The sequence below is a fragment of the Patiria miniata genome, unplaced genomic scaffold (assembly GCF_015706575.1).
Source record: "Patiria miniata isolate m_02_andy unplaced genomic scaffold, ASM1570657v1 HiC_scaffold_16, whole genome shotgun sequence".
In the NCBI taxonomy this organism is placed as follows: domain Eukaryota; kingdom Metazoa; phylum Echinodermata; class Asteroidea; order Valvatida; family Asterinidae; genus Patiria; species Patiria miniata.
The window spans coordinates 4,025,960-4,053,940 of record NW_024037054.1 but is presented as its reverse complement, the minus strand read 5'-3'; the positions used below and the strand labels follow the sequence as shown (position 1 = coordinate 4,053,940).

The 27,981-nt window shown below is 42.6% G+C and overlaps 2 protein-coding genes across 2 annotated transcripts in view; one reads left to right on the top strand and one right to left on the bottom strand.

Moving 5' to 3' along the window:
• The first annotated feature begins 44 nt into the window (after positions 1–44).
• LOC119722706 lies at positions 45–929 on the top strand. The gene is made up of 2 exons (XM_038192959.1): positions 45–156; positions 690–929. Exons 1-2 carry the CDS (start codon positions 88–90, stop codon positions 924–926), a joined length of 306 nt encoding a protein of 101 aa, XP_038048887.1. The 5' UTR covers positions 45–87; the 3' UTR covers positions 927–929.
• A 3,703-nt stretch (positions 930–4,632) lies between these two features.
• The window catches only part of LOC119722705 (TPR and ankyrin repeat-containing protein 1-like), a 35,949-nt gene continuing 12,600 nt past the window's right edge, over positions 4,633–27,981 (bottom strand). Inside the window, exons 13-29 of the mRNA XM_038192958.1 lie at positions 26,878–27,177; positions 26,373–26,503; positions 25,616–25,808; positions 24,170–24,334; positions 22,931–23,130; positions 22,181–22,318; positions 21,354–21,518; positions 20,175–20,346; positions 19,193–19,312; positions 18,060–18,262; positions 17,330–17,547; positions 16,353–16,566; positions 13,454–15,974; positions 12,339–12,509; positions 11,346–11,434; positions 10,379–10,562; positions 4,633–8,219 (exon numbers count right to left, since the gene is read on the bottom strand). Coding sequence (XP_038048886.1) covers positions 8,053–8,219; positions 10,379–10,562; positions 11,346–11,434; positions 12,339–12,509; positions 13,454–15,974; positions 16,353–16,566; positions 17,330–17,547; positions 18,060–18,262; positions 19,193–19,312; positions 20,175–20,346; positions 21,354–21,518; positions 22,181–22,318; positions 22,931–23,130; positions 24,170–24,334; positions 25,616–25,808; positions 26,373–26,503; positions 26,878–27,177 — 5,351 coding nt within the window. The 3' untranslated portion in view covers positions 4,633–8,052. The remainder of the gene's footprint in view (positions 8,220–10,378; positions 10,563–11,345; positions 11,435–12,338; positions 12,510–13,453; positions 15,975–16,352; positions 16,567–17,329; positions 17,548–18,059; positions 18,263–19,192; positions 19,313–20,174; positions 20,347–21,353; positions 21,519–22,180; positions 22,319–22,930; positions 23,131–24,169; positions 24,335–25,615; positions 25,809–26,372; positions 26,504–26,877; positions 27,178–27,981) is intronic.

The window sequence follows — 27,981 nt, the reverse complement described above, 5'->3', positions numbered from 1 at the left end:
GGCTTCTTGTATGCACCTTGATGTACAATTTACGCTTGTTCATTGCAGGTTACTGAGCCATGGGAAGCGGATATAACTGAGGAGGACATGGAGGAATATGTATGGGATTCAGTGCATCGCTCTGTCATGACTGCGCTGGCTAGGATGAAGAGCAAGGTAAAATATGTAACAAAAGTGCTCACTAAAAAGAAATTCTACGAGATTGATGTTTTATCAAACAAATTCTACCAAAAATCAACATCTTAGATAATCCTACCTTTCTGTCTTAACACTAGGATGGACACAGTACTGTTCTTCAAAAAATTTGTCACTGCTGTTTTCCGAGATTTGTTCAAGTGCGCCACGTTAGGCAACACTCGGCCAATTTTATGGCCAATTTTATGCCCAATTTCTGGACGCCACCATTTTGAATTTCAGACTAAATTTCATGACACTGAAATTGTTCACAAAGGTTCAACAGCAAGCATTATTGAGGTAAAAGTATTAGTATTTAACTGAATGAATTTGAAGTTTGTCAACAAAGAAATTTGGCAAAACTGCATGAAGAAAGTCGGGGGAAACGTCGAAGTGCGCTACGTTAGGGAACACCACTATATACAGCAGTCAATTTATATGTTCATTGTATATCTGCAAAATCTACAGCCAACTCCATTTTGTGCACACTTACTGTTTGTGGTGGATTATTTCAGGATAACATTGGCGGCGACTTGAGCCCGGGGGAAGAGCTGGATTACCTGAGGTCACCGGAGGTCAGCGGGTATCGGGACGCCGTGACAGCCCTCCGGAACACGAAGGAGAGCCACGAATCGCGATCGCTGGAGAGATACAAAGCAGCGGCCTTGAATCTTCTGCAAATGAGCAGTAGGGAGGAGGCACAAACATTACGAGTGACAGCAAGGTTCCCAGTCAGGGACGTGGCAGGGTAGGGAAGGGGTGGGGGCGAGGGTAGGATGGGGTGGGGGTAGTGAGAGGGTGGTGGTGTGGGGGTGGCGAGAGGGTGGGGGAGGTGTGGGGTGTTGGAAGTGCGACATCCATGTGTTGTTTATGTCAGCAAAATGGATATTCCCGTCAGCAAATGAGGTAACAATGAACAGGGCCTCGGTAGTACCAGATGATATCAATTGGATGACGACTGCCTTACCCTTGCTTTTCAAATCTCAAGTGTTGGGTAAACTTCAGGAGCAAAACGCTGGCATTGCCCATCCCGATCTGCCACTAAAATCACGACCTGGTTGTACGAGTGTCATGGTTATTTTCCTTGGAAAAAAATGTGAATTTTTTTCAAAAAGTTGTTTCATTGTAACGCTGGACAAAAGTGGTTTGGTAAAGTTGGAAGGGTGCAAGGAATGTGCCAATAAGCCTGGTCGGTATTCCAACTGCCATGTGCACATCAAGATTTGAAGATTTGTCTTTCGGGATAAACATTTCATCGTATGCGTGCAAAAGCATAGCGGTGTACCAGCAAAATTAAAGAGATCGTCGTGTTCTGAAGTAACATTTTGCAAAAAATCGTCTGGACAGCGACGTGTTTTTAAATGTCTTGCGTGTCCAAACTTTTGTGCGAATGAAAGTTTCCATCTCTTTTCGATTGCACGAAAAATTGCACAGAATGCAGATTCGGTTACCAAGTCCCTCATAGCCTTGTGTGCATTTATCTGCAGCAATTATCCCGAAAAAAGACTAGCTGAATCTTCTTGTGTACCAGACTGTTTTGGAATACCGAACTGGCTTATTGCAACAGGGATGTTAACGAAACTTAAGTTTCTGATGGGCAGAGAATTCTTTATGAAACGAGGTTTCCCCGGTTCTTATCAAAGCCTCACAATAGGCATTTGTTACATTGTGCAACCACATACTCTTATTGAACCTTATTGAATTTTTAGGGTATCAATGAAATGTTGAAGAGTGACATTTAAAAAAAAACAACTGTCAATTTAAGGGTACATGTGCTTCTAAAGTGGACAATTATGCTTTACAATAGATTCCACTTTTTTCTGTGTTGCCACAATGTATCATGGAATCTCAGCCTAAAGTAAAATATGCTGATTAAATTAACTCTCTCGTTCATTTAATCAATTGTTTTAAGTTTGAAGGCACTATTGACAATAAATAACACTGTGATGACACAAACCAAATTTAACTTACATGGTGTTTTATTATCTGAATTGTGCTGATTAAATAAAGTTGTGATTTTTAGATTTCTTTATAACTATTGAATTGGCTATTAATTTTTAATTAGTCATCAAGCTGGTTGTTCAAGAATTAAGGCCACCGAGTTGAAACGGACACACTAAATCTTAAGTGTAAAGGAGATGACCTATGATTTTTAACAATTTTTAAGAAAAAAAAACCCTATTTTCAACCAGCTGCCCAGCACATCACATATCCTAGATAATGAATAATTGTTCAATTATTAAGAAAGCGTCAATGTGTTGGAGCAAATTTAAACTGTCACAAATTCAAAAGTTTACCGAGTAGCATATAAATGGCAAATAATATCTAGCATTTTAAAATTTGAGCAAATGACAACCTTTTTTGCAAACTGCAATTTGTTCAGCCAGTCTTTATCTTCTCGGAGCCGATCCTACAGACTGTTGTTTCAATGATGTCAGAATGGAATCTTACTATAAACGAGAATGTACCTTACCATATTGGATAGCACTATCCAAACCTTAAAGTATGAAGGAACTAGGCGAGTGTGCTAGTCGACTAGTCGCCAATGCTAAAAGCATTGGTAGGCCCGACTATCAATTACTAAACAGTCGGCTAGTCGTTATGCAGCGACTAGTCATTCCGGTATGTCGCGACTAGCGGTTGCGCCGCGACTACTGATCTTTGACCAGCGACTTAGCAGTCATACCGCCCTGTACTGCAAGTCAAAAGCAGCTACACAGTCCATGCATAGTGCTTGTGTAATGCAGCACGTGCTGACAGTCGTACAGTGTGACTGTCTGTATACCCCGTTGTACATGTAATAATGGTGCACGTGTAGCGAGCGATGTGGTTACACACGACGTAGACCTATCTATACATTTCAGTGGGCAGGGGATGAAGTTTGTGGGTTAAAAAAGTGTCTTTTTCCTTTAACATAGGACCTTGTTTTGGTTCTGTTGTATATTTCACAAGCTACAAAAACATCACCAAGCTACAGACTCGACTATCCTCAGATGGCTCTTTAATATCTCTCTCTCTGGCTGGCAATTTCAGCAAGGCCAGTCCAGACGTCAAAATCAATCAAGTGACTGGTTTTCAAAGTTGAGTGCTCCCTGCCTTCCTAAAGCTGTGATGGTTATGGAACCTGATATAACCATGCTTTGACTGCAGGAGATTGATGAGCCAGCTGTACCTACCAGTTACTTATGTCTGTTGATGGAATTTGACTAGTCAGAGTGTTGCTCAAAATATGATCTGACTGTTGGCGACTAGCCTGTGTACAATGCATGGTAGGGGAAAGAGAACTGATTTTTTTTGACTGTCTGTGACTGATCAAACAAGAACTATTCAACAGAGTCCATGCTCAGATCCTGGGGAAAAAAGAATGTCAACACAGCTCAAACTTATCATCCAATTAGCACATATTATAGCTACTTCATAACTACTTCATCTTCTAATTAGCTTGTTTTATTTATCCAGATGGATTTAAGTGAACAATTTTTTAAAAACTTTAAAGGCTTGAAATTATGTTACTACTCAACAAATGAAGAAAAAAACCACCAAACCATTACTTCATATTGGAATGTTTTTCTTAGGTTTCAGGCAAACAAATCAAGCTGCACATATTGACTGATCATTAAAAAAAAACAATTATAAATAAATTATTTAAGCTGAGATATCAATCTATGTGTTTATCTTCCTCCTATCTCTAGCCAAAATGAGGTGCTAAATATTCATTTTCTTGGTAGTTGTCTGCGACAATTAACTGGTTCAAAGACAATAAAAGAAAGTGCCAATTTGTTGTTTATAGATGCTAAAAAAAAATGTATTTATGTTTTCTTTGGGGGGGGCCAAGTTTTTCATTTCTACCAACAAAACGAGTAACCAAGCCACAAAATCAATAAAGTTAGGATATTCTAAGATTAACGATGGTGGAAAAGGCTTCTGGTTGGAACATGCTTTTTTGCTTTTTCAATAACGTCAAAGACTTTCTTAAAAAAAAAAAAAAAAACCCAAACACTTTCCAAACAATAACCAATAAGGCCAAAAAAAAAAGTCTCTGGTTTCTGGTATACGCGCGCGTCGCCGTAGCCATGCGCGTCTGCAAAATGAAAAAGTTTTTTTTTCAATAAAAGATGATGTCTCAAAATCGCCAAACTCACTGGTTTGACTGGAATCCTGCTGCTGCACAGTTTGAACGTGTTTTTAGATGGGGTTATGATCGAGAATAAGCTTTACGTGGCCTCTCCGGTCTCCCATAATATTTGCACTAAGTTCAGTCGGGCACCATTTGCAGTCATCAGCCGACATTTGAAGCAAAAAAAAACCGGTAAAAAAAAAAAAGCCGCGTCGCCGCACCACTTTTTGGGCAAGCTCCATACCAGAAACCGGAGACTTTTTTTTGGGCCTAAAGTACAGATATAAATGTCAAACGTTGCAAAAGCTCATCAATGACTTTAAAACCTTTTTTGCGGGGGGGGGGGGGGGGGGGGAGAGGGAATGCCAGGAATATTTCTGTGTACTTGACAATTCCATAAATAAATGTTTTTTTTCCCCCTCACCTTGTGTGGCTGTTAAAAATAAATCTGTTGGCAAAATTTGGCTGGAAAAAAAAATATAATTCTGAAAAAACAAAAAAAATCTTGTAGAGCATAGTCATCACCGTATTACCGTGGCTGTGGGTGAGAATTAATCCTTTGTTCATTTCAGTAAGTTGCTGCTTTTGCACTGAGAATGTACCCTTTGACACTGCATTCTCAAAGAAAATTGAATTTCAAACAAAGTATCAACAGCGTGGCAAAAATGCAGGCACAAAACTGCATGTCTAGCAGAAAAACAAAATAATTCATGGAAAAAGCAATTTAATAAACAACAACTATCACCACTTATTCTCTCCCCCTAACAACCCGTAAACAACAAAAACCAAAACCACATTTTCCCTAAATAAACAAGTATGAACCGACCAACCTGCCAACATTTTCAAACAGAATTTATCACTAGCATGGGGCAAGTTCGCGCAACAACCATTAGTCAACCAGTGGTTGGTTGGTGTCAAACAATGCACATGCACTGTAACGAAGTGGGATCGACTCTAGTCGAACCATCGTCAACATAGGGCGGTCACGGGTATGTTTGGATTTTTAATGTTCTTCGACCTGTTGAATGAACCGGAAGATATCTCAGAGGCCCACCAGCGGGTAGTAGTACAATTCACTTCTTTTAATCTTTTGTCAATGGTTCCTTCTCCACTTAAGTAACGAAACAAGACTACTGATAACCAGCGATGCGACCAGGCCCAGTAGGCTGGTTCCAAATAGTCGACTAGCATAGTTCAACCATCGTTGACTAGACAGAGTTCGAGCTAACTTAGTCGAACTATGGTTAACAATAGTTCTTGCGCGAACTTGCTCTTGGCAGAAAAAAAAAGTATGTGTCAACTGTATGGCACAAAAAAAAAATAATGGAAAAGCAATTTATTGAACGACAAATATCCCCTTATTTCATTTCTCCCTAACAAACCCGCGTAACACCAAAAACCCAAACCCACATTTTTCCCAAATGAACATCACAAAAGTGTGGAACAAACCACTCTGCCAAAATTTGGGCGCGAGCAACTGCATGTACCGAATGAAAATGCTAGAAATTAGACATTTACTTTTCTGCATAAAGCCTGCAAGGAAAATTGCATTTCAAACGGAAAGTATCACTTGCATGGCAAAAACGCAGGCACATGTCTACTGTACGGCAGAAAAAAAAAATATGGGAAAACAATTTACTGAACGACAAAATCTCACTGCTTATTCTGTTTCTCTCTAATAACCCGTAACAACAGAAACCAAAAAGCACATTTTTCCAAAATGAACATCAGAAAGCATGGAACAACCAATCCGTCAAATCTTGGGCGCAAGCAACTGCATATATCAAATGGATAATGACTAGAAATTAGACGTCATGTACTTTTCTGCATAAAATCTACAAGGCCAAATTGAATTTCAAACAGAAAGTGTCGCTAGCACGGCAAAAACGTAGGCACGTTAACTGTAAGGCAGAAAAATAAACTATGGAAATGCAATTTTACTGAACAACAAATATCACTTGGTTATTCCATTCCCCTAACAACCCGTAACAACAAACACCAAAAAACCCCACATTTTTCCGAAATAAACATCATGAAAGTATGGAACAAACCACCCTGCCAAAATTTGGGTGGAGCAACTGCAAGGGGAAGGGGAGTGCGGCCTAGTGGGTTGGGTTCGTGACTCATGATCAGAGGGTCAGGGGTTCAAATCCAGCTGCTGGCCATACGTTGTGTCCTTGAGCAAGCTACTTCATCCCCACTTGCCTCTCTCCACCCAGAAGTATAAATGGGTATCGGCATTAGCTGGGGAGTAACCTGCGATGGACTAGCATCCCATCCAGGGGGAATTGAAACCAGAGATAAACGCTGGCCTGATGGGCCATATTGGCTCGGGACAGACTTTACTTACTACTTACAACTGCAAGAACCAAATGGAAATGACTACAAATTAGAATTTAGTTACTATTCTGCAAGAACTCTGCAAACAACATTCCGAGGAAAAACTAAGTGAGTGATCATGTAAATGGAGACGTCTCCGACCACCAAACAAAATTGCAAAAGCATATTAGTTCAAAATCAGGGGGGAATTCTTTCTCATTTCACTTACAAGAAAACAAAGTTTTCTCTAACAACAACAATATTAATAATTTCTTTATGAAACATTTATGGCAATACACTTAATCAGTCCCAACTTATCAACCTCATTCCAATAAATCTGTTCTTGTCAACATCCCTCTCATTGCATTTGTGCTTTGCAATATGGCAAACACTATTCATTATTTTTTAGTGATTCCAATTTATGTGTTTCAAGCTAATTGACAAGAAACAAGATTGCAGTATAACCCCACTATTGTAAAGTACATGTGTAATGCTTAAAGTAGATGTCAAGTGAAATTTCCAAAATTAAGCACATTTTGTAGAGAAGTTTTAAATGTGAAAATAATACATCAAACGAAGAGGTGCTGCTGTCTTTATTGACATCTCAATACCTGAACCGTGTGTACATGTATGGCTTTATGATAGAGTGACACACAAAGGGAGAACAAAAGATCTGTTCTGTCCTCGAGCATTGGGTCTTTTGTTGAAAACGGTCCTCGATCGTACGGTTATGTGCTTAGTCTATGGAAGAGCGTTATACTACAGGGACAAAGGGAAACACAAAGCATTGTCCTCGGGCGTATAGAAATTTACGACTGTGTGATCAGACTTTCAAAGAGTGTTCAGAATTTCATTCGTTGTTTCAAAAAAACAAGGGGGGGGGGGGGGGTTGTGAAAATGCTGCCCATCAGTGGATGCTATATCTATTCTGAATGATTCTTGCTAGGTGACGAAAGCCTTTAATTGTGACCACATGTATAATACATGCATATTAATTCCGAGGACTTCTGACTAAGTCAAGAAGTTTAGTTTAGAAGTTAAGACTTTTGGCCAGCAAAGTGACATATTTAGGGCGAGCTTTGAAACAAAGTTTGCAGGTCTGTCTGCAGAATACAGAATTCTGCCGAAATCTTTGGTTTCAAAAGACCAGCAACTCTGCATACTCTCCGACCAAGATTCGCTCCTTCAACCTCGGTCATAGGTGGAGAACATTAGTTACTTTACGTTCCAAACTGACTAACCAACTATTCCTGTTTTTGTTGAAATCGAATGCAAATGAGACTATCAAAGGGAAAGTACTTTATATTCTGCAGAATCTGCTAACTCTACGGACAGTAAATTTTTACAGCCTGTCTTTACGCTGTTTACACCAGGGGGTTTTAAGCAAGAAGCGCGCAGCCCAAAGAAAGAAGGATGACGTTCTGGTTTCCTGTTCGATTCACTTATCGCCTTCTGCTCATTCGCCCACTCCATTTCCCCTTTTTCTTCTGGCCCCTCCCCTTGTTCCTTCCCCCTTTTCGCTTGTCTGGCTGCTCGGCCACAGGCAGGATTTTGTCCTCATCTGCTTCTTCTTCTTCCTCAAAGGGTATGGCGTCTGCCTCCTTAATATCTGAAAACACACCAAAAGAGCATTACATAACACATATGAGTTGTTACAACACTTCATACATATTGTGGAAAAACACCATTTATTGGCCAACGTTCCAACATGAACAAGAAAGGGAAGTAAAGTCAAACTTCCAACCAGTTGGCAGTATCCCATGGGTCCAGACCAGTATATAGGCCTGAAATTGCCTACGCCGGCCAAATCACGATTTGCATGCACTCAAATTCTTCGGTATTAGAGCATTTTGTGGGCCATGAACTTGAGAGTTTGTAAAGCAGTAGGGTGGAAGCCGTGCACTGGACTGTGAGCTCATGCTTCTGTGAAATTTGGATGAAATTGGGCCCCAAAGGTGCTCTATTTTGCAATGGAGCGTAGGTATCACTTTTCAAAACGGCGCAGAATTTGAGGGCATGCCATTCGTGATTTGGCAGGCATAGGACATTTTTGGCCTATTTACTGGTCTGGACCCCAACTAAGCAGCAGTGGGGTAGTTCCTTGTCGACAAAAGTCGCCCATGGTAAGGAAAGGGTTAATTGTGTGTATTAGATTTTCAATGTTTTGTCGACTACTTAAATCACTGAATTATGATAGCTACATTAACCCTCCTATGGAAACATGCATTGTCAGCCTGGTTATTACTTGGGTCAATATTGGTCAAAACCCCCATTGGTTTGTACACAGTAGGCCAGGAGGTGAGAAACAAACATTTTGACCATTGGTGACCTCTTAAATAGTACGAGGGTTAATATAACAAATACAAGCACATCTTGGGTCAGTTGGGGGGGGGGGGAGAATTTGAATGAAACGGTCCCTTGGTGTTGTTCGATCTGTTTAACTGCTTGTTTTTCACCAATGGTTACGATATATGCCTGCTGAGCAACAAGATCGAACAGACACAGGAGTTGCTCAAACTGGTGGAAAGAGAGTGCCACAAAGTCGGGCTATCCTGTAATGCCAAAAAGACAGAGGTCATCACTTACAACTCCACAGTTATATGCCCCCCCCCCCCCCCCCCGATTACCGTTGGGGATTGGGGCTCTCTCCCTCTCAAGGAAGTAACAGACTTCAAATATCTGGGCTCTTGGGTGATATCAAGATCAGGAAGGCCCTAGCCTGGACAGCCCTCAACAAAATGAAAAGGTTGTGGAACGCCAACATAACAAGACAGGTAAGGCTGATCTTTTTCCTAGCCACAGTTGACTCGGTGCTGCTGTATGGGTGTGAAACATGGCTTTTAGCATCTGTCCTGGAGAAGTCGCTTAACGGCACCTATACTCGTATGCTGAGAGCTGTACTCAACATTAACTGGAGAGATCATATTAAAGGGACACTAGGTCCTGGAACAGCTACAAAACGCACTTTGAACGAGATGATGTTAATCGGAAATAACATTTAAAAGTAGGATACAAACATCCACACGACTATCCTTTCAAACCTGGGCTTTTTTGTGTTATTCCTGTATTATGCGTGCGAAAACAAATTTTGGGGTCCACTTTTGCGACCCCATAGATTCGAGCTGTTTAGATGCTAGTTGTGATTTCATTCGTAAAGTGTTCGCCCCTTTTGCGGACGCTGAAGAAACCACCTTTTTGCATTGGTGATTGGTCACTGCTGTTCCCGAGACACACAACGTGTATATCGTACATTGAGAACGACACGAAAAATGTATTCGTACTCCGTCATGTCCGATATAAACAAGCAGGTTTTTTTTGTCTTTTCTCAGGAACAGTAAGACATTAGGTTGCTTTCTTTTCAACCAGATGTTTGAAATAGGCTCAGTAAACGATCCAAAACATGAAATTTTAGGGGATTTCAGGACCTAGTGGGGAGCTCCCTAAGGTTGGGGACAAAATTGCCTTCAAAAGGATGGAACTAGCAGGACATTGCCACTGTCATCCTGCGCTACCCACGAGCCAGCTAATACTCTGGGAGCCGACAAACGGAAGAAGACACAGAGGCAGACCAAAGGCATCATGCATCAATGTACTGAAGAGGGACACAGGGGTGGAAGAGACAAATGAGCTAGATGTGTGCATGAGGAATCGTGACGAATGGAGGACCCATTCGAGGGCTTGGCTGTGAGTGTTTTACGCATGAAGCCGGCCGACGGCCCAAGATTGCAGTGTTAAGTTCGGCTCCTGATTTGTGGATATTACCCTTACCTTCTTCAGCAGTCTTGTCCTGTTGCGCTGCTGCTCTTGTTTGCTCAAGCTTTTTCTTGCTCCTTTGGTATTGCTTTGTGAGCTGCTCTGCAGTGTGCCTGACCTCGGCAAGCTTCTCAAAGGCCCGATGCCTTTGGATCTCCGCCATCTTGTCAGTGAGGTCCTGCCTGCGTCTAGACAAAGTCTGTCAACCAAGAAACGTTGATGGAATGTCATACCACGGTCTTCTTTAATTGACTGTACAAAATTTGCCTTGAGCTTTACAGGGTGAGAAAACAAACCTCAGAAACCCAAACTGTCGGGACTATTATTTTAGTGAAGTTAGTGAATAGCAAAATCTAGAATATGAAAGCTTATATTCGTAAGCTTTCTTTCAGTGCAAGAATCATTCAAATCACTCATGCAGTTTTCAAGTTAAAGAGTTTTAAACACAACCACGCTTTTAAAGATCTGTCCATGGATCACAAAAAGGCAAGTGTTCTTTCAGCAAAGTGAAAAAAAATCGCTTAGGGATGTGTGCAAATTGGCTTCGTTCTGCTGAAATAATGCACACCTTTTTTTGTGATCCGTGGACAGAACTTTAAAATGGTGGTTGTGTTTTTAAATTCCGTAACCTGAAGAGTACATGGGTGATTTGAATGATGCTTGTACTGAAAGAAAGCTTATGAATTTGGCTTCCATATCGGAAATTTGCTACATGCAGAACTTCACAAAACAATAGTCCCGACATTTTGGGTTTCGTTTTTTTTAAACCTCACCTTGTAATGAGGCCTGGCCTTTAGTCCTTTAGCTACATTGTATTTAGTTGGTAAGATATGACAAACAAAAAGTGCAAGTATCATTGCTAATATAAGAAGGATATTCTCACATTTGTTTTGTCATGTGATTTCAGAGAGCCAGTAGGCAATGTAACGACTGCATTCAAAAGACAGAATATGAAGGAAAAACCTTCAAACTTTAAACCTACCTCTTCAAAGTATTTAAATTCATCTGAGTATCCAGTGTTTCCTGCTGCTAGAGTTGGGAAACGAAGCTCCTGAAGTAATTTTTCAACCTCTGTGAGAGATTTTTAAAAATGACAAAAGTGAACCCATTTTATGTATGTTAAATTAGAACAAAAATCATTACCAACTCTACAGTTTTGGAATCTCTACTCTCAGCCACATAGCAAAACAAAATGAATTGTGGTAAATTATACTGCCCATGGACACAAATAAAAGCTACTTCTAGATCGCATAGAAGCAGCCACAAGATTGAGAGCCTTACAAACTCTATCTGGTCCCAAGATTATGCAAAGATGAAAATACAAAACCAATAATAACTTGGGGGCTTTACTAGCAGCTGAGAAGCTGAATTGCAAAGGACGCGGCTACAACATGGTCGAGCCGCAGGCATGTAAAGGCAACCACGGAGCACAGCCAGAGATAAAAAATGTTTAATTTTCGTGGAGGGTGGAAAACCGAAGAAAAATCCTCATGGCACAGGAGAGAATCAATGCACAACTCTACTCACATATGGTCCGAGCTGGGAATCGAACCCGGGCCACAGTGGTGAGAGGCGAGCGTTTTACGCACTAGCCACCCATGCCACCCCAAAAAGCATATCTTTATCCTGTTAAGAAGATCATTCCCACCCTTTGTTTGTTCATTTTAGTACCCTTTGATGTACCTTCTTACAGTGTTTTTTTTTTCTCTCAGAAACCTAGATGTGATGAATCGAGATAGTTCTCACTGCGAAACGATAATTTGGAAGATGTCTTTAATTGTCCAAGTATGACACTCCTTTGAAGATCATTATTTTGCCTGAGAAACAGGGTGCTTAATGCGGAAAGTTTCCCACATTATTCATCTTAAGAAAAACACAGGGAGGTGGATGGTGTCACTTCAAGCCTCTGAACTGTTTTGGAGACAAGCGCCTCAAACAGCAACCCAGGCTTGTTTGTTGGTAACACTGCCCATACCTGTCACTAATGGATACACCTCATCCTGGAGCATTTTTCCATATTGAATGAAATCTTGATGTCTCTGCCGATGAAGAGCTGTCGCTTCGTGCTCCTCCTGGGTTGGTAGATCATCCCTGCCGTCTGCTTCCGACATGGGCCCAGGATCTGATTGCATTGAGGCCGCTTCACCTGTAAAAAGTTCCATGCAACAATAAAAACAGTTCAGTAACCTGTGTACGGTTGGGTAACCTGTGTGCAGCTGGGTAACCTGTGTACAGCTGGGTAACCTGTGTACAGCTGGGTAACCTGTGTACAGCTGGGTAACCTGTGTACAGCTGGGTAACCTGTGTACGGCTGGGTAAACTGTGTACAGCTGGGTAACCTGTGTACAGCAGGGTAACCTGTGTACAGCTGGGTAACCTGTGTACAGCATGGTAAACTGTGTACAGCTGGGTAACCTGTGTACAGCTTGGTAACCTGTGTACAGCTTGGTAACCTGTGTTAAGGTCCATTTTTCACAGTGCATTGTGGGAGATGGTAGACAAATTCGCTATGGCGCAGGATGCTTAAAATTGATACTTTGTCCGGCGTATGTTTCGTAACCGTATGATTTCAGTATTTATTTTTTTTAAATCAAGATGTGTTTTTATAAGGCAGCATAATGCTATGCCCCGATCTATCAAAAATTCCCTCAAGTAGTCTACTGACATTTCGTTCAAATCGCGGCAAGTCGCAATCGCAGCAATGTTTTTATTGACCGTGAAGTTGAAAAGTGGACTCTCCGTGGCAAACTCTTGGTGGCGCACTGCACTGGAAATCGCCCATATTCCTGGCCAGTTCAAGTCCTGTTATGTTGTTTAGTGTGCAGCAATCAATCAGTACATAACTTTACGCATAAACTGCTACAATGAGCTAAATTAGAGAGCTAAAGTATGCAAGGCGGGCCAACATTTACCTTAACAAAACAATCACTGCATGTAAGCTTCTCGGAGTGGTCTCGGAGATGGTTCTCTCAGGATATTAAAAAATTACCTTTAAAACACAATTGGTAGCATATTTGTTGATGTGACGGCTTGACTTCAAGACAGTTTAACAGATAACAAGAAAACTAATTTGATAGCGTTAACACTAACCTGCTTCATCTTTGTCATGGCCTTCTTCAGTCAGTTCCTCTGGCTCAAGTCTTGTCTCTTCGACCCCTCTCAGACTGACACTGCAAATGGTGCATCTTATGGGAGTGTGCAGGAACTCCAAGAGCTGCTGGGACACCCAGGCGGTGGCTGTTGTCTCTACTTTGGACTGGACCTCCTGTCTGACGCTGATGGTAGTGTAGCCGCATGATCTCAAGAGGCTGGCTAAGCGAAGAAGCCTCTTGTATTTCAAGAATCCCATGATGACCCTTGTAGCCCGCTCTCTCTGCAGGGTTTCCTGTTCCCTCTGGGCCTTGGCAGCCTCTTCTTCAGACACGTCAAGGTCACCTTCAACTTCAGGATCGTCGAGGAATTCCACTCCCCTTTCCCAGCCAGCACTTTCATCTTCCTCCTCGTCCAAGTCTCTCCCTCTCTGACGGCTGTTGCCTTCCATCAGTTCAGTGAAAACAGTCGGGGATACTGCCGGAAGTGCCTCAAACTGTACATTGCTGAAGGTCTTGAGGTTCAAGTTGCGGAATTCCAACCCAGGCGATCCTCGGGGAGGCATGCGCGGACTCCATCTGCATTCTCTGAGGTACTCGTCGCCACGAGCCTTCAGGAGCTCCTGCAGAATACTGAGGGCATCATGACGACACTGGGCTTCCCTGATTCTGCCGAGAGCGGTGTAGACTCTCTTTGGCAGATGGTCTTCAGAAGGAGCTATGGACTGCAGTGCTTTACGTGTGTCTCTGATGATCTGTACAGGTAGAGCCATCCCAGCATTACACAGCATCACAAGCACCAGAACCAGAGTGCGTTCAGCCTCTCCAGTTTGTATGTACTCAACGCTGGAGAAGGCATCTACCAAGACATTAAACTCCCTGTCTAATGTAGTTGTCCCAGAAATGAGACGAGCTAGACGGCAAGTCTGGCCAAAGGTGTGCTTATTAGTCGATGTGACATTCACAGCAGTATACATTGCATGTCCCTTTCCTGGAGCGCATATAGCATCAAGGAAGGCAGCCTGGGCGAGGTAGCTCGCCGGTATGGCAACAGCACACGGCTGTGTCTTTGCTCCAAGAGTTAACATCATGGTGATATTCGCCTCTATCATTGCCACTGTGTTACTAATGGATGGCAGAAGAGGATCCACCGGCTTGTTAACCAGAGTGCCCATGAAGCGATTGAACGAAATGAGGGACTGCATTGCGTCACGCTTTGTGTACAGATCCTCAAAGGAGTCCAAATGGCGGCGCTTGTAGCTCAGGAAGCCCTTCCGTGGATCATTAGAACGCAGCGGGTGCATTCCTAATGGATTAGGATGGTTCCATCCTTCTCTCTTTTGCCACTTTAAGCAGTCATCTTCTTCTAGGGTAACCAAGTGTTTCATGACTGTTGGTGGCTCACCAATTAGTTGGTAAATACCATGACACATCAGGTATAAATCTGTGTCTGCCCTCTGATGCTTACGGTCAACCTTCTTGCGCTCATTCTCAGCAAAGGCCTTCAGCTGTCTTCCGACGGAGGGATGCTGTACAAGTCTGAGAAGCTTTTGCGTTGTTTGGACTGATTCGCCAATGAAGCGTTGGTGGCAGTGCTCGGGGAAGAAAATGTTATACAATGCCTTGCACTTCTTGGCGCTCTTTACATGACTCCGTTTAATCTCCACGGTAAGCTTGTCTGCAGCCTTGAAGATGGACAATCGGGAAGCCTTCCCGATAATGTCGTCAATCTCAATCAGCAGGACAAGGTAGTTCACCCGATTCAGTACGTGGTGAAACGAGTATGGCGAATGAAGCTGTTGACAGGTTTCGAGGCCCTTCGAGCATGGCATCCCAATCTGATAATCAACGCACTGAGTCAGCTTCTTTATTTCCCCACGAAGCAGCTCACGTATCCCCTTCACCCACCCCAGGGCTCTTGGAATCAGGCAATACTTGGCGATAGCTTCTCGTGCCTTCACAGCCTCAACCTCACTCAATAGCGACACCTTCTTATCCAGGGCAGACAAGATTCTGGCTCCTTCGCACCTCTGGATGTGGAGCTGACCAGCTTCCCCTGGACGCAAACCAAAAAAGACTTCGCAGGATCGTCTCTGCCGCTCTTCTCCAGGATTAGTGCTCTCAAATAGAGCACAGATCAGCTCCACAAGCTTCTCCAGCTGATGGAAGACCCTACTCTTGATATTATCAGCGTTGGGTAGCGAGAGCTTGATCAGGTGATCAGTGCTTTCCGATTCCCCAGCTGTGTGAGACATTCTATTGAAGGAGAGATTGGCATCGCGGATCTTGGCGGCATCCCTCTGCACTTGTCCAAGGAGAAGCAGCGTCTCGGCTTTCATGACAGAGTCACTGCATCTGCTGAACAGGCTCTCTGCCTTGGTGAGAAGTGAGACGGCAGAAGCCTGGTTGGCCTCACTGTCTGGCTCTAGTAGGAGCTTCCTTGCCTGGCTCAGTCGACACTCTGCTACAAACTCAGGATAACTTGATGATTCTAGGATGGTGCAGGCTTCCTCCAGCTTACCCTGCGAGGATAAAGGCAAGGTTTTTTATTAACTTTTTCATTTCACATTAACCAGCAATTTCTTGGTCCAACAAACAAACTTAATTAAAAAGGTTTTTTGCTGTTTTTTTATTCAACAGAAACATTGATTGTCTACATTACATCACACTCTCTTGACATGCTTGACGAAGACAGCAAAAAAGTTGTTTAACTTGTTTGTTTAGGCTCTTAACATGGAACTAGCGGACAGGGCCGATCAACAAGGTAGTCACCCTAGGCCCAGCTGAAATTCAATAAGAAGCTAAGGATGGATAATATTTGCAGAATCCTCTAACTGACTACCTGGCAGCTGACTGATGGCACTTAAAAAAATGCCTGATCATCAAGTTCAACTTTGTACCTGTTCTCTGAGTATTTTGGCTGCTTCCAGAAGACGTCTACCGCCCTTCAGCATTGTCACAGCCTCAGTAAACAGCTCCCTCTTACGCAGGAAGTCCACTCTGGCTTCAAACTGGCCCAATTGCTCCAAGGCATCCAGCATTTGCCCACGGTCTCCCTGCTTGAAGTGGTACTCTGCTGACTTGTAGATCAACTCATTCAGGGTGTGGGTGGCCCTGAAATACACACAAACACACAGCGGCGACACATGTAATGCAATGCCCAAAATATTTGAACGAGACAATATGTATGGTTGTGCTTTAACATATGGGTTTGTGATTTTTTTTTTTTGTGCTGAATGTGTCTACGGATAAAGGAATGCCTTTATTAAAGTCATTCGAATGGCTTGTCACAGCTTCAGATTGGCCAACTTGTAATTTACTTGTGAGGACTTGAAGTTACTTGTGAGGACTTGTAATTTACTTGTGAGGACTTGTAAGTTTCTTGTGAGGACTGGTAATTTACTTGAGAGGACTTGTAATTTACTTGTGAGGACTTGTAATTTACTTGTTAGGACTTGTAATTTACTTGTGAGGACTTGTAAGTTACTTGTGAGGACTTGTAAGTTACTTGTAAGGACTTGAAATTTACTTGTGAGGACTGGTAATTTACTTGTGAGGACTTGTAAATTACTTGTGAGGACTTGTAAATTACTTGTTAGGACTTATAATTACTTGGGAAGACTTGTAAGTTACTTGTGAGGACTTGTAATTTACTTGTGAGGACTGGTAATTTACTTGTGAGAACTTTTAAGTTACTTGTGAGGACTTGCAACGGCTGGCGAAGAACTTGTGTTTGACTTGTGAGGACTTGGAACTCATTTGTGATTGACCAAATGATTTTTTGTGAGGACTTGTGAGGACATATAATTGACTTGTAAGGACTTGTGAATGACTTATGAGGCCTTGTGACCTCTTGACTAAAACTCTGAACACTCACCCTGGCGGTCTGACATGTCTTGGTAAGGGCATCCCCTTCATCTTCTGCTCCTGCTTTAACCGGTTGAAGCGATCGATGAGGTCCAGGGCCTTGGTGTGCAGACCCACACTGCACAGGAGGTCTAAGGCCTTGGCGTAATCCCCCATCAGCTCCAGGCAGCGGCAGGCATCGCTAATACGATTCAGTCGCTTCTCGTAGATCTTGGCCGCTTTTGAGAACTGAGGTTAACAAAGCAGGACAGGTGGAATGAAGAGGAAGGCGTAAAGCATTTAGTGCTTTACCTTGTATTTCACCCGTGACCCAGTTTCAAATCCCGACCAGGCAGATTCGCTGATTACCTTTTTCAGTCTCTCCACCATTCCAACAAAAACCATTTGTCTCTTTCTCACAAAAAATCTCTTTGTTTATGACATAGATTTTTAATTTCTGAGGGGGGATGCATATCGAGACATACCATGAAGATAAAGATGTGTAAACTTCTGTCACAAATGAGGTTGAGGGACAAGTCACAAAATCATAATTTTCGTCACGGTTATACATTTTCTTGAAGATTACATGAGCACTTAAAAGAACATAACTACACGTACATGTCAGCATGTAGACTTTGAATACAGACTGAACTTAAACCGCAAAGCAGTTTTTATTTCTAGTCCAAGTTCTATTTCTGTTTTCAATTTTTCAAAAATGTATGAACATTTTTCAATATGTATGAGGTGCATTTCTGTCTTACCTCTCCCCGCTTCTCCAGAAGCTGAGCCAGCAGGCCAAACTCCCTGGCATTGTAGAGGCAGTTGACGGCCATCTGGCTGCTATCACACTGCAGGAACAGGCCGGCTGCTTGCAGGAACTTCTCCCTCATGGCTGGTAGCTGGTCTCTCATGCGGTCCGCTTCCACAGCCTGGTGGTGCGCCCTGGCCTGCAATTCTCGCTTCTCTGCAGGGGCAAGAATAGGGAAAAGTTGAAATATCCACGAAATTATTGGGGAGAATTTGAGGGTCACTACGTAGAGCAACCAGAGCAACGTAGGGTCTATGGCATATGTTTGTTTTTGCCTAAAACACCCCTTACAATACCCATTTCTTTAAACTCTTTACAGCAAAACCTCATGATTTCCAGATTTCTCAAGGGATTCTTTAAATAACCTGAAATCAGGATATATCCTGACTACAAATCCTGAAATTTGGATGAAACCTGACAAAATATCCAGAAATCAGGAAAAACATCCTTACAAGTCTCACCCCTATCTCTGTTAGAAGGGGCACAACATGGGATGGGCAAATTTCTTATTTGTCTTGATAAAATATAAAATCTGAAGTGACCTAATATGTACGAGTGTGACTTAACTCAACAAATTGAGTCACAAGTCGACACATCTATTGGGTTAAGTATTAGGCCCTTTGGAACAATCTCACACTACAGAAAACAACAGGAATGGTCAACCTTTTTGACAACAAAATATCTGATGGTATTTCAATGTCAAACTGAGTGATGTAGCAAAATGAAAAGTGGACTATGCTCTTTCCAATGCATGTGAACTGGATGATGATTTCTAGCGGCGATGTACAGTCAACTTTCTAAGATTCTAAGTTTCTGAGGAAGAATTAAGGCTCATTTGTGGGATCCCGTCTCAAATTGTGTCCTTTCCTGCAGAAGTAATGGCGTCATGCATATTTATAAGCTCATAAATATGAATGAGGTGTAAAATAAATAATATGCAAGGCACGCCTACCATCTCCACCACGTTGGTAGCACTTAGCAGCCACCATCCACAGCTTGTTCTCAAAGAAATAATGCCTCATGCATATTTATAAGACTCATAAATATGAATGAGGTGTAACTATACATTATGCAAGGCACGCCTACCATCTCCACCACGTTGGTAGCACTTGGCAGCCACCATCCACAGCTTGTTCTCAAAGAAGTAATGGCCTCGCTGGATCCACTCCCATTGGCTGGACTTCTCCACAAACATGGCGTCCAAATCTGACCCAAAAAAAATAATTGAGTTTTGTTGAATTCAGTATATTGTTTTAAGTTTCAAGTAATTCACTCCATCTGCAGAGGTTGCTGGCAAGATGCATAACATCCTGCATGGGTTACCTAATAAGCACAATATTTTGGCCACGGTGTTATCCAAAGACTAAAGACACTAAATGTACACAGACAGATCCTGTGAAAATACAGAAATTATTCTGTGTGGTAGGAACAATCAAATGTTACAAAATTCCTAAAAATTACTCAAGAGTCAAGCAACAAAATTTACAAAACAGACACACAACAAAACATGTTGCAGACTGGATCAAGCACATGTTTTAGGAAAAATGTTGTCTTCAAAATGCCATACTGCAATTTTTTTTTGGTTTTAAATAGTAAATATGCATAAGACCCCTTCACAGCTCATGATGCCGTAATTTGAACATTTCACCATTTTTTTCAGCAAGTTTGTCAAAGCAAATGCCAAATTTCATTCAAGGTACAATATTCATACATGTCACTTGAATGCTTGGAATTTCAAACTACAATTTTAATGAGCAACACTTCCAAAGTTGCACACAATACCTCAATGAAACGTTTCTAAAAAAAGAAAATTCAAACACATACTTGAAAACAACAGCATTTGTTGTTCTGTGTCTTGGATACTAGAATTTTTACTGATCCAAACCAGAAAATGTTAAGTTCCTAAGAACAACAATATTAGCACCAAGAAGTTATCTGATTATCTCAGTGTGGTATTTTAATGCCCTCATGATGCACAGTACCCCTGGCCATGGCACCCCTTGGGTGTTCAGAACACCACGTCTCACATCACAATGTTGAACTGCTGTTAATTGTGCACTGGACTCACCAGGCCCCTCTGCTTCTGGGGCAGTTTCTGGACCGATGCCTTTGACGAGTTTCAGGCAACGGAACAGCTCAAACATCGGCGCTCGCTTGGTCGTATCCTCGTCAAAGATCCAGACGTTCACCCTGGCTCTCGTGATTGCCGTGTAGAGATACTTCAGCTCTGAGTTCAGCACCTGAGAGAGACAACACAGTATATTATGACCCACAAGTATGTAGCTAGCCAAGGTTTTCAATACGAAAGGTTTTGTGGCAAAGCTTTGCCTGAGACCAAATTTAGAAGCAAGGAATTATGTACAGCCACCCTCAAGTTGACTTTGCGACGACACAGAACAGTCGGCAACTGAGCTTCGACCGTTGGGAACATTTCAGGCACCGATTTTTTATGACCCGAGTGTAACTGCGACGATATTAAGACAATAGGCACTTGAACAAAATCAACAGTCGCAAGAGTAGAAAAATTTCAACTTCTGCACCACGATGGAACATGTTCCCAATAGGCAGGAATCAATAACAGTCGACCTATGTGAAGTCACCAACGTGGGTGACAGGAGCATGGTTGCAATCATTTTGTGTAGAGATCCAGCGATAATCACGTTTTCTCAGTTTTGTGACCAGAGCATGACTTTTATGCTTGCATGCCGACAGTTCTGTCGCGACGCAAGCAAATCGCAGTTCGACCTGAGGGCTGCTTATGAGTGCAATTGTCATTGTGTGTTCGTGCTCAAATGCATTCCTGTGCGAAAATGCTCCATTCTTGTTCACATTCATTACCCAGCGCAATTCTAAGTCCCGTCCCATTGAAAAACTGTACGTTTCTTTCTCCATGTCTGTTTCAGCTGCAAATACCGACATTCATTTTTCTAATCATTCTGGGTAACTTAAGATTGGAGGGTACTTAAAGAATCATAAAAGCTAAGGTTCATTGAAGCATCAAACTTAGCAAGAATTTTAAAACTCAATTTTTTGTATCATGTTTATATGAAAGAATCTGAGAGAGAGACAGTGTGGCAAGCTGGAGTGAACTGAAACAGAATCACAGTACATCGAATCACAAAAAGCCACAGAAAAACAATTTTTTAAAATTTTATGCATGAAGAAGAGAGAAATTAAATACTTAAAATCTGTATCTGGGAGTCACTGCAAAGGTTTGAGTTGAATGAGGTGAGTCAAGATTCCTTACCTTGTGTTCATCCGGGTTGAATTTCAGAGGCCGTGGCCGGACTGTCCCAGTCAAGGTCTCCACATCTATTTCCTTCAATCCTTCTTGTTGGTCCTCGGACCTGTTGCGCTGTTCAGCGATCAACTCGTTCAGGTAGTCGGTGATCACTCGCCACTCCTTGTCGGCCTAGGAGACAAAGAAGCAGAGTTGGAACCAAGTCATCACAATGCATGGGGAGTGTGGCCTAGTGGTTAGGGTTCGTGACTCATGATCAGAGGGTTGAATCCAGCTGCTGGCCATAAGCCGTGTCCTTGGGCAAGCCACTTCATCCCCACTTGCCTCTCTCCACCAGGAGTGTAAATGGGTACAGGCATTAGCTAGAGAGTAACCTGCGATGGACTAGCATCCCATCCAGGGAGAATAGAAATATTCTCAGTCATTTCATGCTACTGAAACTGGAGATAAACGCCAGCCTGATGGGCCACATTGACTCGTGACAGACTTTACTTGACTTTACATCACAATACCTCACAAGCCATCGCATGACAATAACTAATCATTCACAAGTCATCGCAACTCGTCATCACAAGTCATCACATATCACAAGTCATCACAAGGCATCACAAGTCATAACAAGTCATCACGTCATCACAAGACATCACAAGCCATCACAAGTCATCACTTGGCATCAAGTGTCATCACATGTCATCACAACTCATCACAAGTCATCGCAAGTCATCACAAGTCGTCACAAATCATAACAAGTCAAAAGTCAATCAAGACTGCATCCCTGACTAATTCATGTAAACAAAATGTCATCTGTCGAAAGTTCTGCAAAGTCAACTCACCGGGGAATCCTTGAAGAAGTTGTAGAGTAGGACGTCGTCAAACTCCAGACCCTTGGCCTCGTAGATGGTCATGACTAGGCCAAGACGAAGCTCAGCCGGCAGCTTCTCAATAGCCTCTTCATTGGCAACCAAGATGACCTGACGAGAAACAATTTCATTATCAAGTAATTATGGAAATGGACATGACATTGAGCAACAATTTAAAGAGGCTGTTGTTTGCAGAAGGATACTTGTGTCAATATTTTGTCATGAGTACCCGGTAGCTTGAGGCATGTTTAAAAACAAAAAGGAATTATTTCTGGCACTGTATCACAAAATATTACTTTTGAGAGCATTTTTTTTATAAACCATCTACATCCATTTGTTCGAATGACTAAGAGTCATCGCTGGGGGCGGCAAACAATCAAAGCAATAGCAAGGAGTTATGCTTCAGTGGTTTATGGCTTTCCTACTGTGTCAAAACAACAGTCGCTGGAGGCGAGAGTCGTAGTTATGACGTCAGGATCTCTTTGGATTTATCAAAATTAGCCTGACAGAACTGCCACCTTTTGTTGTTATTTTTCGCTGAAACCAACACAAGAAAATCATCCAAAATACTGAATTTTGCTAGAATCAATTCTGTGTGCTAACTCTCAAAGGGCAACAAACCCTCAAAACATCTTGAAAGATTTGGGAAAACAATCATGCGGCGATGAAATCGAGGAAAAATGTACGGGGGAGTAGGGCAGCAAGATGTGTGTTGTTCTTTACCTGGTGAGCTCCAAACTCTATCTCAGATGTCTTCCTCTTGTTCCCACACAGCAGCAAGGCCAGGTCGCTGAAGCTGCAGGACTCTAGCAGCACTGGGGAGGGGCCGTGGAACAAGCCCTGGTCACGCTCCAGACGATCAAAGGAGTTGGGGAAGAAATGGGTCATCAGATCCACGATGGTGGAGGCCAGGTTCAGAATCCCTGGGTAAGAGGTTAGGTTACGTAAAAACGTGATGTATAAAGCATGTCAGAAATACAACCTCTATCTAACTCTGGATGAAAAATCAGCAAGGGGTCACATAAAGCAGAAAGCCTACAGTGATTCTCAAGTTCGGTCCCAAAGTGTTCCCATTATGGACTTGTGGGTTTCAGAGGAATGACAGGCATTTTAAAGACTGTAAGCGGTAGGTAAAACAGACTTGTGGTGGATTTTCACTGGACTTGTGACTGACTTGGTCCAATATTTATATTGTGAAGAGATTAGATTATCTTGTTTCAGTGTGAGGGGCTGGTTCTTCCACACTTTCCACTGTAGTCAACACCTCGAGTGGCCTTTGGCCTTGGGCTATTGGCAGACGTTTTCATTTTGTTTAATGAGCCCTATTGTATGACATATTAACTATAGGCACCATGAAAAGGCAAACCAGCTTACTTGGCATGAATTTGGGGCTCTTTAGAACAATAATCATTTTCCACTTTTTTTTAAAGGATTCTAGTATACAAGCCTTTGACTTCAAGTGTGACATTTGCCTGTAATTACTTGAGTCAAGTCCAGACACTAAGAACTGCGGTTTGAGTCAGACTTGAGTAAGGATTATTTTTTGTTTTTCATGCAATATTTTGTTCGTTTCCGATGATTACACCACTCAAAAACCAAAGAAGAAAGTTTTAAAACCTAACCTTTTGAAATTTCAGCTCAGTGGATATTACTTTTAAAGAAAACATTAAGAAACCATGGACAACTTTTCGATCACGAAACACGAATTTGCCAACAGCACTCTTTGTTCCGAAAATCAGTCAATTGACTGATTGTTGGAAAATACCTACATTTCTTGATTTCTTTGCATTGACTGTAAACCTGGCAAAATAATTTCACAGGTTGTTTAGTACCAGTTCTATCTATATTCCAAGTAAGCTTTTTGTTAAAAATTTGGTAGGTTTCTTTTGGGATATATGCACATGATCCTATATGCCTTCAATAGACTGATGTTTTGACCACTCTAAACCCAAGGTATCTTACCGGCATGCGATCGGTAGTTGTGCGTGAGTTGGTAGACTCTCTTGGGTACAGCTACTGCCGAGTGCTTGCCCAGGGCCTTGACTGACTTGCTGGCATAGTGGAAGAGGGACTTCAGGTCGTCAAAGCGGAACGCCACGCCACGCATGATGCTCTGTGCAGTGTCTCCTATAAAGCCAATGAAAAAAAAATTAAAATTGAAGTGACAAGACGGCAAGAATATTCTAAGAGCGAGCTTCAATAAACAGTCAACATTTCTAGTCAGTGGCGTAGCCAGGAATTTTTCAGGGGGGGGGGCGCTGGGGGGGCTGGAACATTTCATGGGGGGGCGTCATGTAGGGGCGTCAATCGCTTCTCAAAAGTTGGGGGGGGGACATACCTTGATCAGAACTGATGCGAGCGCGAAGCGTGAAGCCCTTACCGCGTGGGGGTTCGGGGCCCGCTTAAGGGCCCCGAAAAAATTGGATTCTAGATGTTCTGTGGTGTGATCTGAAGCAATTTCTTACCACCTTCCTCCATGCTTTAACTAATATTTTCTTAGCAAAAGATAATTATTTGAACATTGTTTTCGAGGTTGGAGACATTGAATCAGCTATCGGTATTCTGAGCTATAGGCGTGGGTTTCAGGGCCCGCTTAAGGGCCCCGGAAAAAATTGGATTCTCGATGCTCTGTGGTGTGATCTGAGGCAATTTCTTACCACTTTAACCAATAATTATCTTAGCACAAAAGATAATAATTTAAACATAATTTTCGAGGTTTTCTCAGCTAAAGGCATAAGAAAAATTTTTGAACATCGTTTTCGAGGTTGGAGTCATTGAATCAGCTACCAAAATTCTGAGCTCTAGGCGTGGGGTTCGGGGCCCGCTTAAGGGCCCCGAAAAATGTTGGATTCTAAATGCTCTGTGGTGCTATCTGAGGCAATTTCTGACCACTTTAACCAATATTTTCTAAGCAAAAGATACATTGTAGTACATAATAGGGCCCTATAAATGAGACAAAAGTTCAAAAATCTGGGGAGAGGGACATTTGATATTGTGTCCCCCACCCTTCAAAAAGTGGGGGGGGGGGGGGACCCAGTCCCCCTGTCCCCCCAGGATTGACGCCCATGGCGTCATGTAGATCAATGATAAATTTTTTAGAAACTCAAAATCTCAGTGGGGGGGACGACTGGGGAGGGGGAGGGGGACAAGGTGAGGGGGAGACAAGGTGGGGGGGGGGGGGCTGTCACCCCCCCCCCTCACCTTATCCTGAACGGATAATTTGACTGGATTCGAAGACTTCAAACCTGCAACCACAGGAATTGCAATCTCATAGCAAAAAGCAAAGTTCATGCTCCCTGATTGATATCGAGGCGCGCATGCAATAATTCAATGTCATGTGACTAAATTCTACCAATCAAATGACAAGGATCTATTAAAGTGTTATATAGAGTCCTTTTAATAACTCACCAGTCAAAAAGAGTGAGTTTGGATCATGTGAGCAGCGAATGAAGAGCGACAGCTCGGCCTGAGTGAAGTCCTGTGTCTCATCCACGTAGATCTCATGAAGGACCCACTCCAGTGTCTTGATGTCCCGCAGCCGACGGTAGACGTGGAACACCAGATCCCCCTCATCAAAGAGGTTCTTCTGACTCTTCATGTGCTGCATATAGATAAACAAGTTAATAACTTTGTTGGAGCATGATAAACTTTTTTTTTTAAAAATAACAATCACGCACTGCGCGACGTGGCGCAGAACACAGCTGTGCCATTGTGGTGTGAATTTAAGACTCTGAAATACTGGAAGTATTCAGCATGCCTAAGTGATGATTGTCAACGTTCAACCAATAAAATGGTAAAAGGCACCCGAGTCCAAAAATTCACGTGACTCTGGGAAAGTGTTTAACAACAGCCAGCCGATCTTTATCATTTGTTTAAGACCGGCCATGTGACAGGCTCAATAGGAATGGGTAAACTGTCTTAGGAGTTATGAATGTTAATTTAGGTTATGACAGTCATGGCAGGAATACATTTGTTGCATTCTTATATAAGTTTTCAAAATGCTGTTCATTTCTGTTCATTTTTATTTTAATGTTCTGTTCATTTTTATTTTAATGTATTGTTTGTAGCTCTCCCAAATTGCTAAAGCAAGTTCCTTGTTCATCAACTTTCAATTTGGAAGTTCATTGCATAAAGCATAAGCATGCAGAAACAAGATGGCTGATACCTCGTAAGTCTTGAAGAGAGTGTAGATCTCTTCTCTGTCGGCAGTGAAGTTGGAGGCCCTCTTTTGGCCGAGTGCCAAGTAACTCTCCAGGGACAAGCAGCCTGACTCTGTGTGGAGTGCTTCAACTGATCCTGCAGCATATGGAAACAAAAGACTAAGGCTGAGTTTCAACTGACGAGCACATTAAACACAGGAATACAAGCCAGGTGTTTTACCCTTTCCTTACAATGGGCGACTTTTGTCGACAAGGAACTACCCCCCTTGCTCACTATAGGCGCTTTAGTCGACCAGGAAACCACACACAGAACACCCTCAACACAGATGTACTTACTGCTTTTCAGAAAGCTGACACATTGGCATGTTTGGCCAACCATACATCTACTATATACTAAGCACCTTAGATATATCGATATTACTTGATTATTTCATAGTATTTTGACATCGATATCGCCAGTTTGAAGAAGTTCCATTGTCTGATAATATTTTCCCACGCTCTCTCTCTTACCCTTAATGAAGGACCTGATCTCCATCCACACCAGCGTAGAGTGGTATGGCAGCTTCTTCTTGTTGATGCGAGGCCACAGCTCGTAGGCGAAGACCTCGTACGTGACCTCACGTCGTGGGTCATACTTGGCGGCCTGTCCCCCGCCTCCCTGAGCCTCGTGCTGTCCGCCCAGGCCGCGCGGTGCGTTGGGGTTGGCCTCACCGTCTTGCATCACGTCTTCGCCAAGAGCTGCTGGGGTGTGGTCTTCGTCCTCCTCATCCTCATCATCCATCAGTGGGATAAAAGTCAAAGGTCCATCCTCTGGGAAAAAAAATGTCAGCCTAACGGATTAGCACCTGTACTACAGTGAATTACACTTTTGTTGACATGTATTCCTGGAAAAAAAGCCACAAAACCATAGAGTGCAGTAATAGGCAGGGCAGTTTAGGTCACTAAAGGGTCTCATGCGAGCCGCCATTGTTTTATTTCACTGATTTTTAACTGGCCCGGCCCTCCTCCCCCCCACCGCAACAGTCTGAGGCTACATGTATATAGCTAACAAGGATGAAGACCACCTGTTTCCAGGCTCCAAGACTAGGCATAATGACAGCATGATTGATGGCCTTGTGATAACAGCAGCTATACTTCACAAGCCTTGTGGTTGGAGCTGGACCATACAAATCCTATGGGAGTTGGCCTGGTTCTGATCTTTGCCTCAGAAATTCTGGGTCAAAAGTTCACCCAGGGTTAAAGGGGCACTCATGATGCTTTTTAGCTAATAGGTAACTTGTAGAGTATGATATTTTTGGACGAAAAAATTACGGAGTCATTACAAATTATTAAAAAATGTACTGACAATGTCAGTACATTTCAGTACGATCACACACCGCAGGATTAATAAGGGAATAAATGTGTGCTCCGGAGGTTTTTATCACTCGTTTAATACCGCTTAGAGTCTGGGTGCTGATAATTACCCGAGCCGGAGGCGAGGGTAATTATCAGCACCCAGACTCTAAGCGGTATTAAACAGAGTGATAAATACCGACCGAGCACATATTTATTCCCATTCATAAATACCTTATCCGTAAAAAAATATCAAATAATTCGTTCCAAAAATCCCGATTT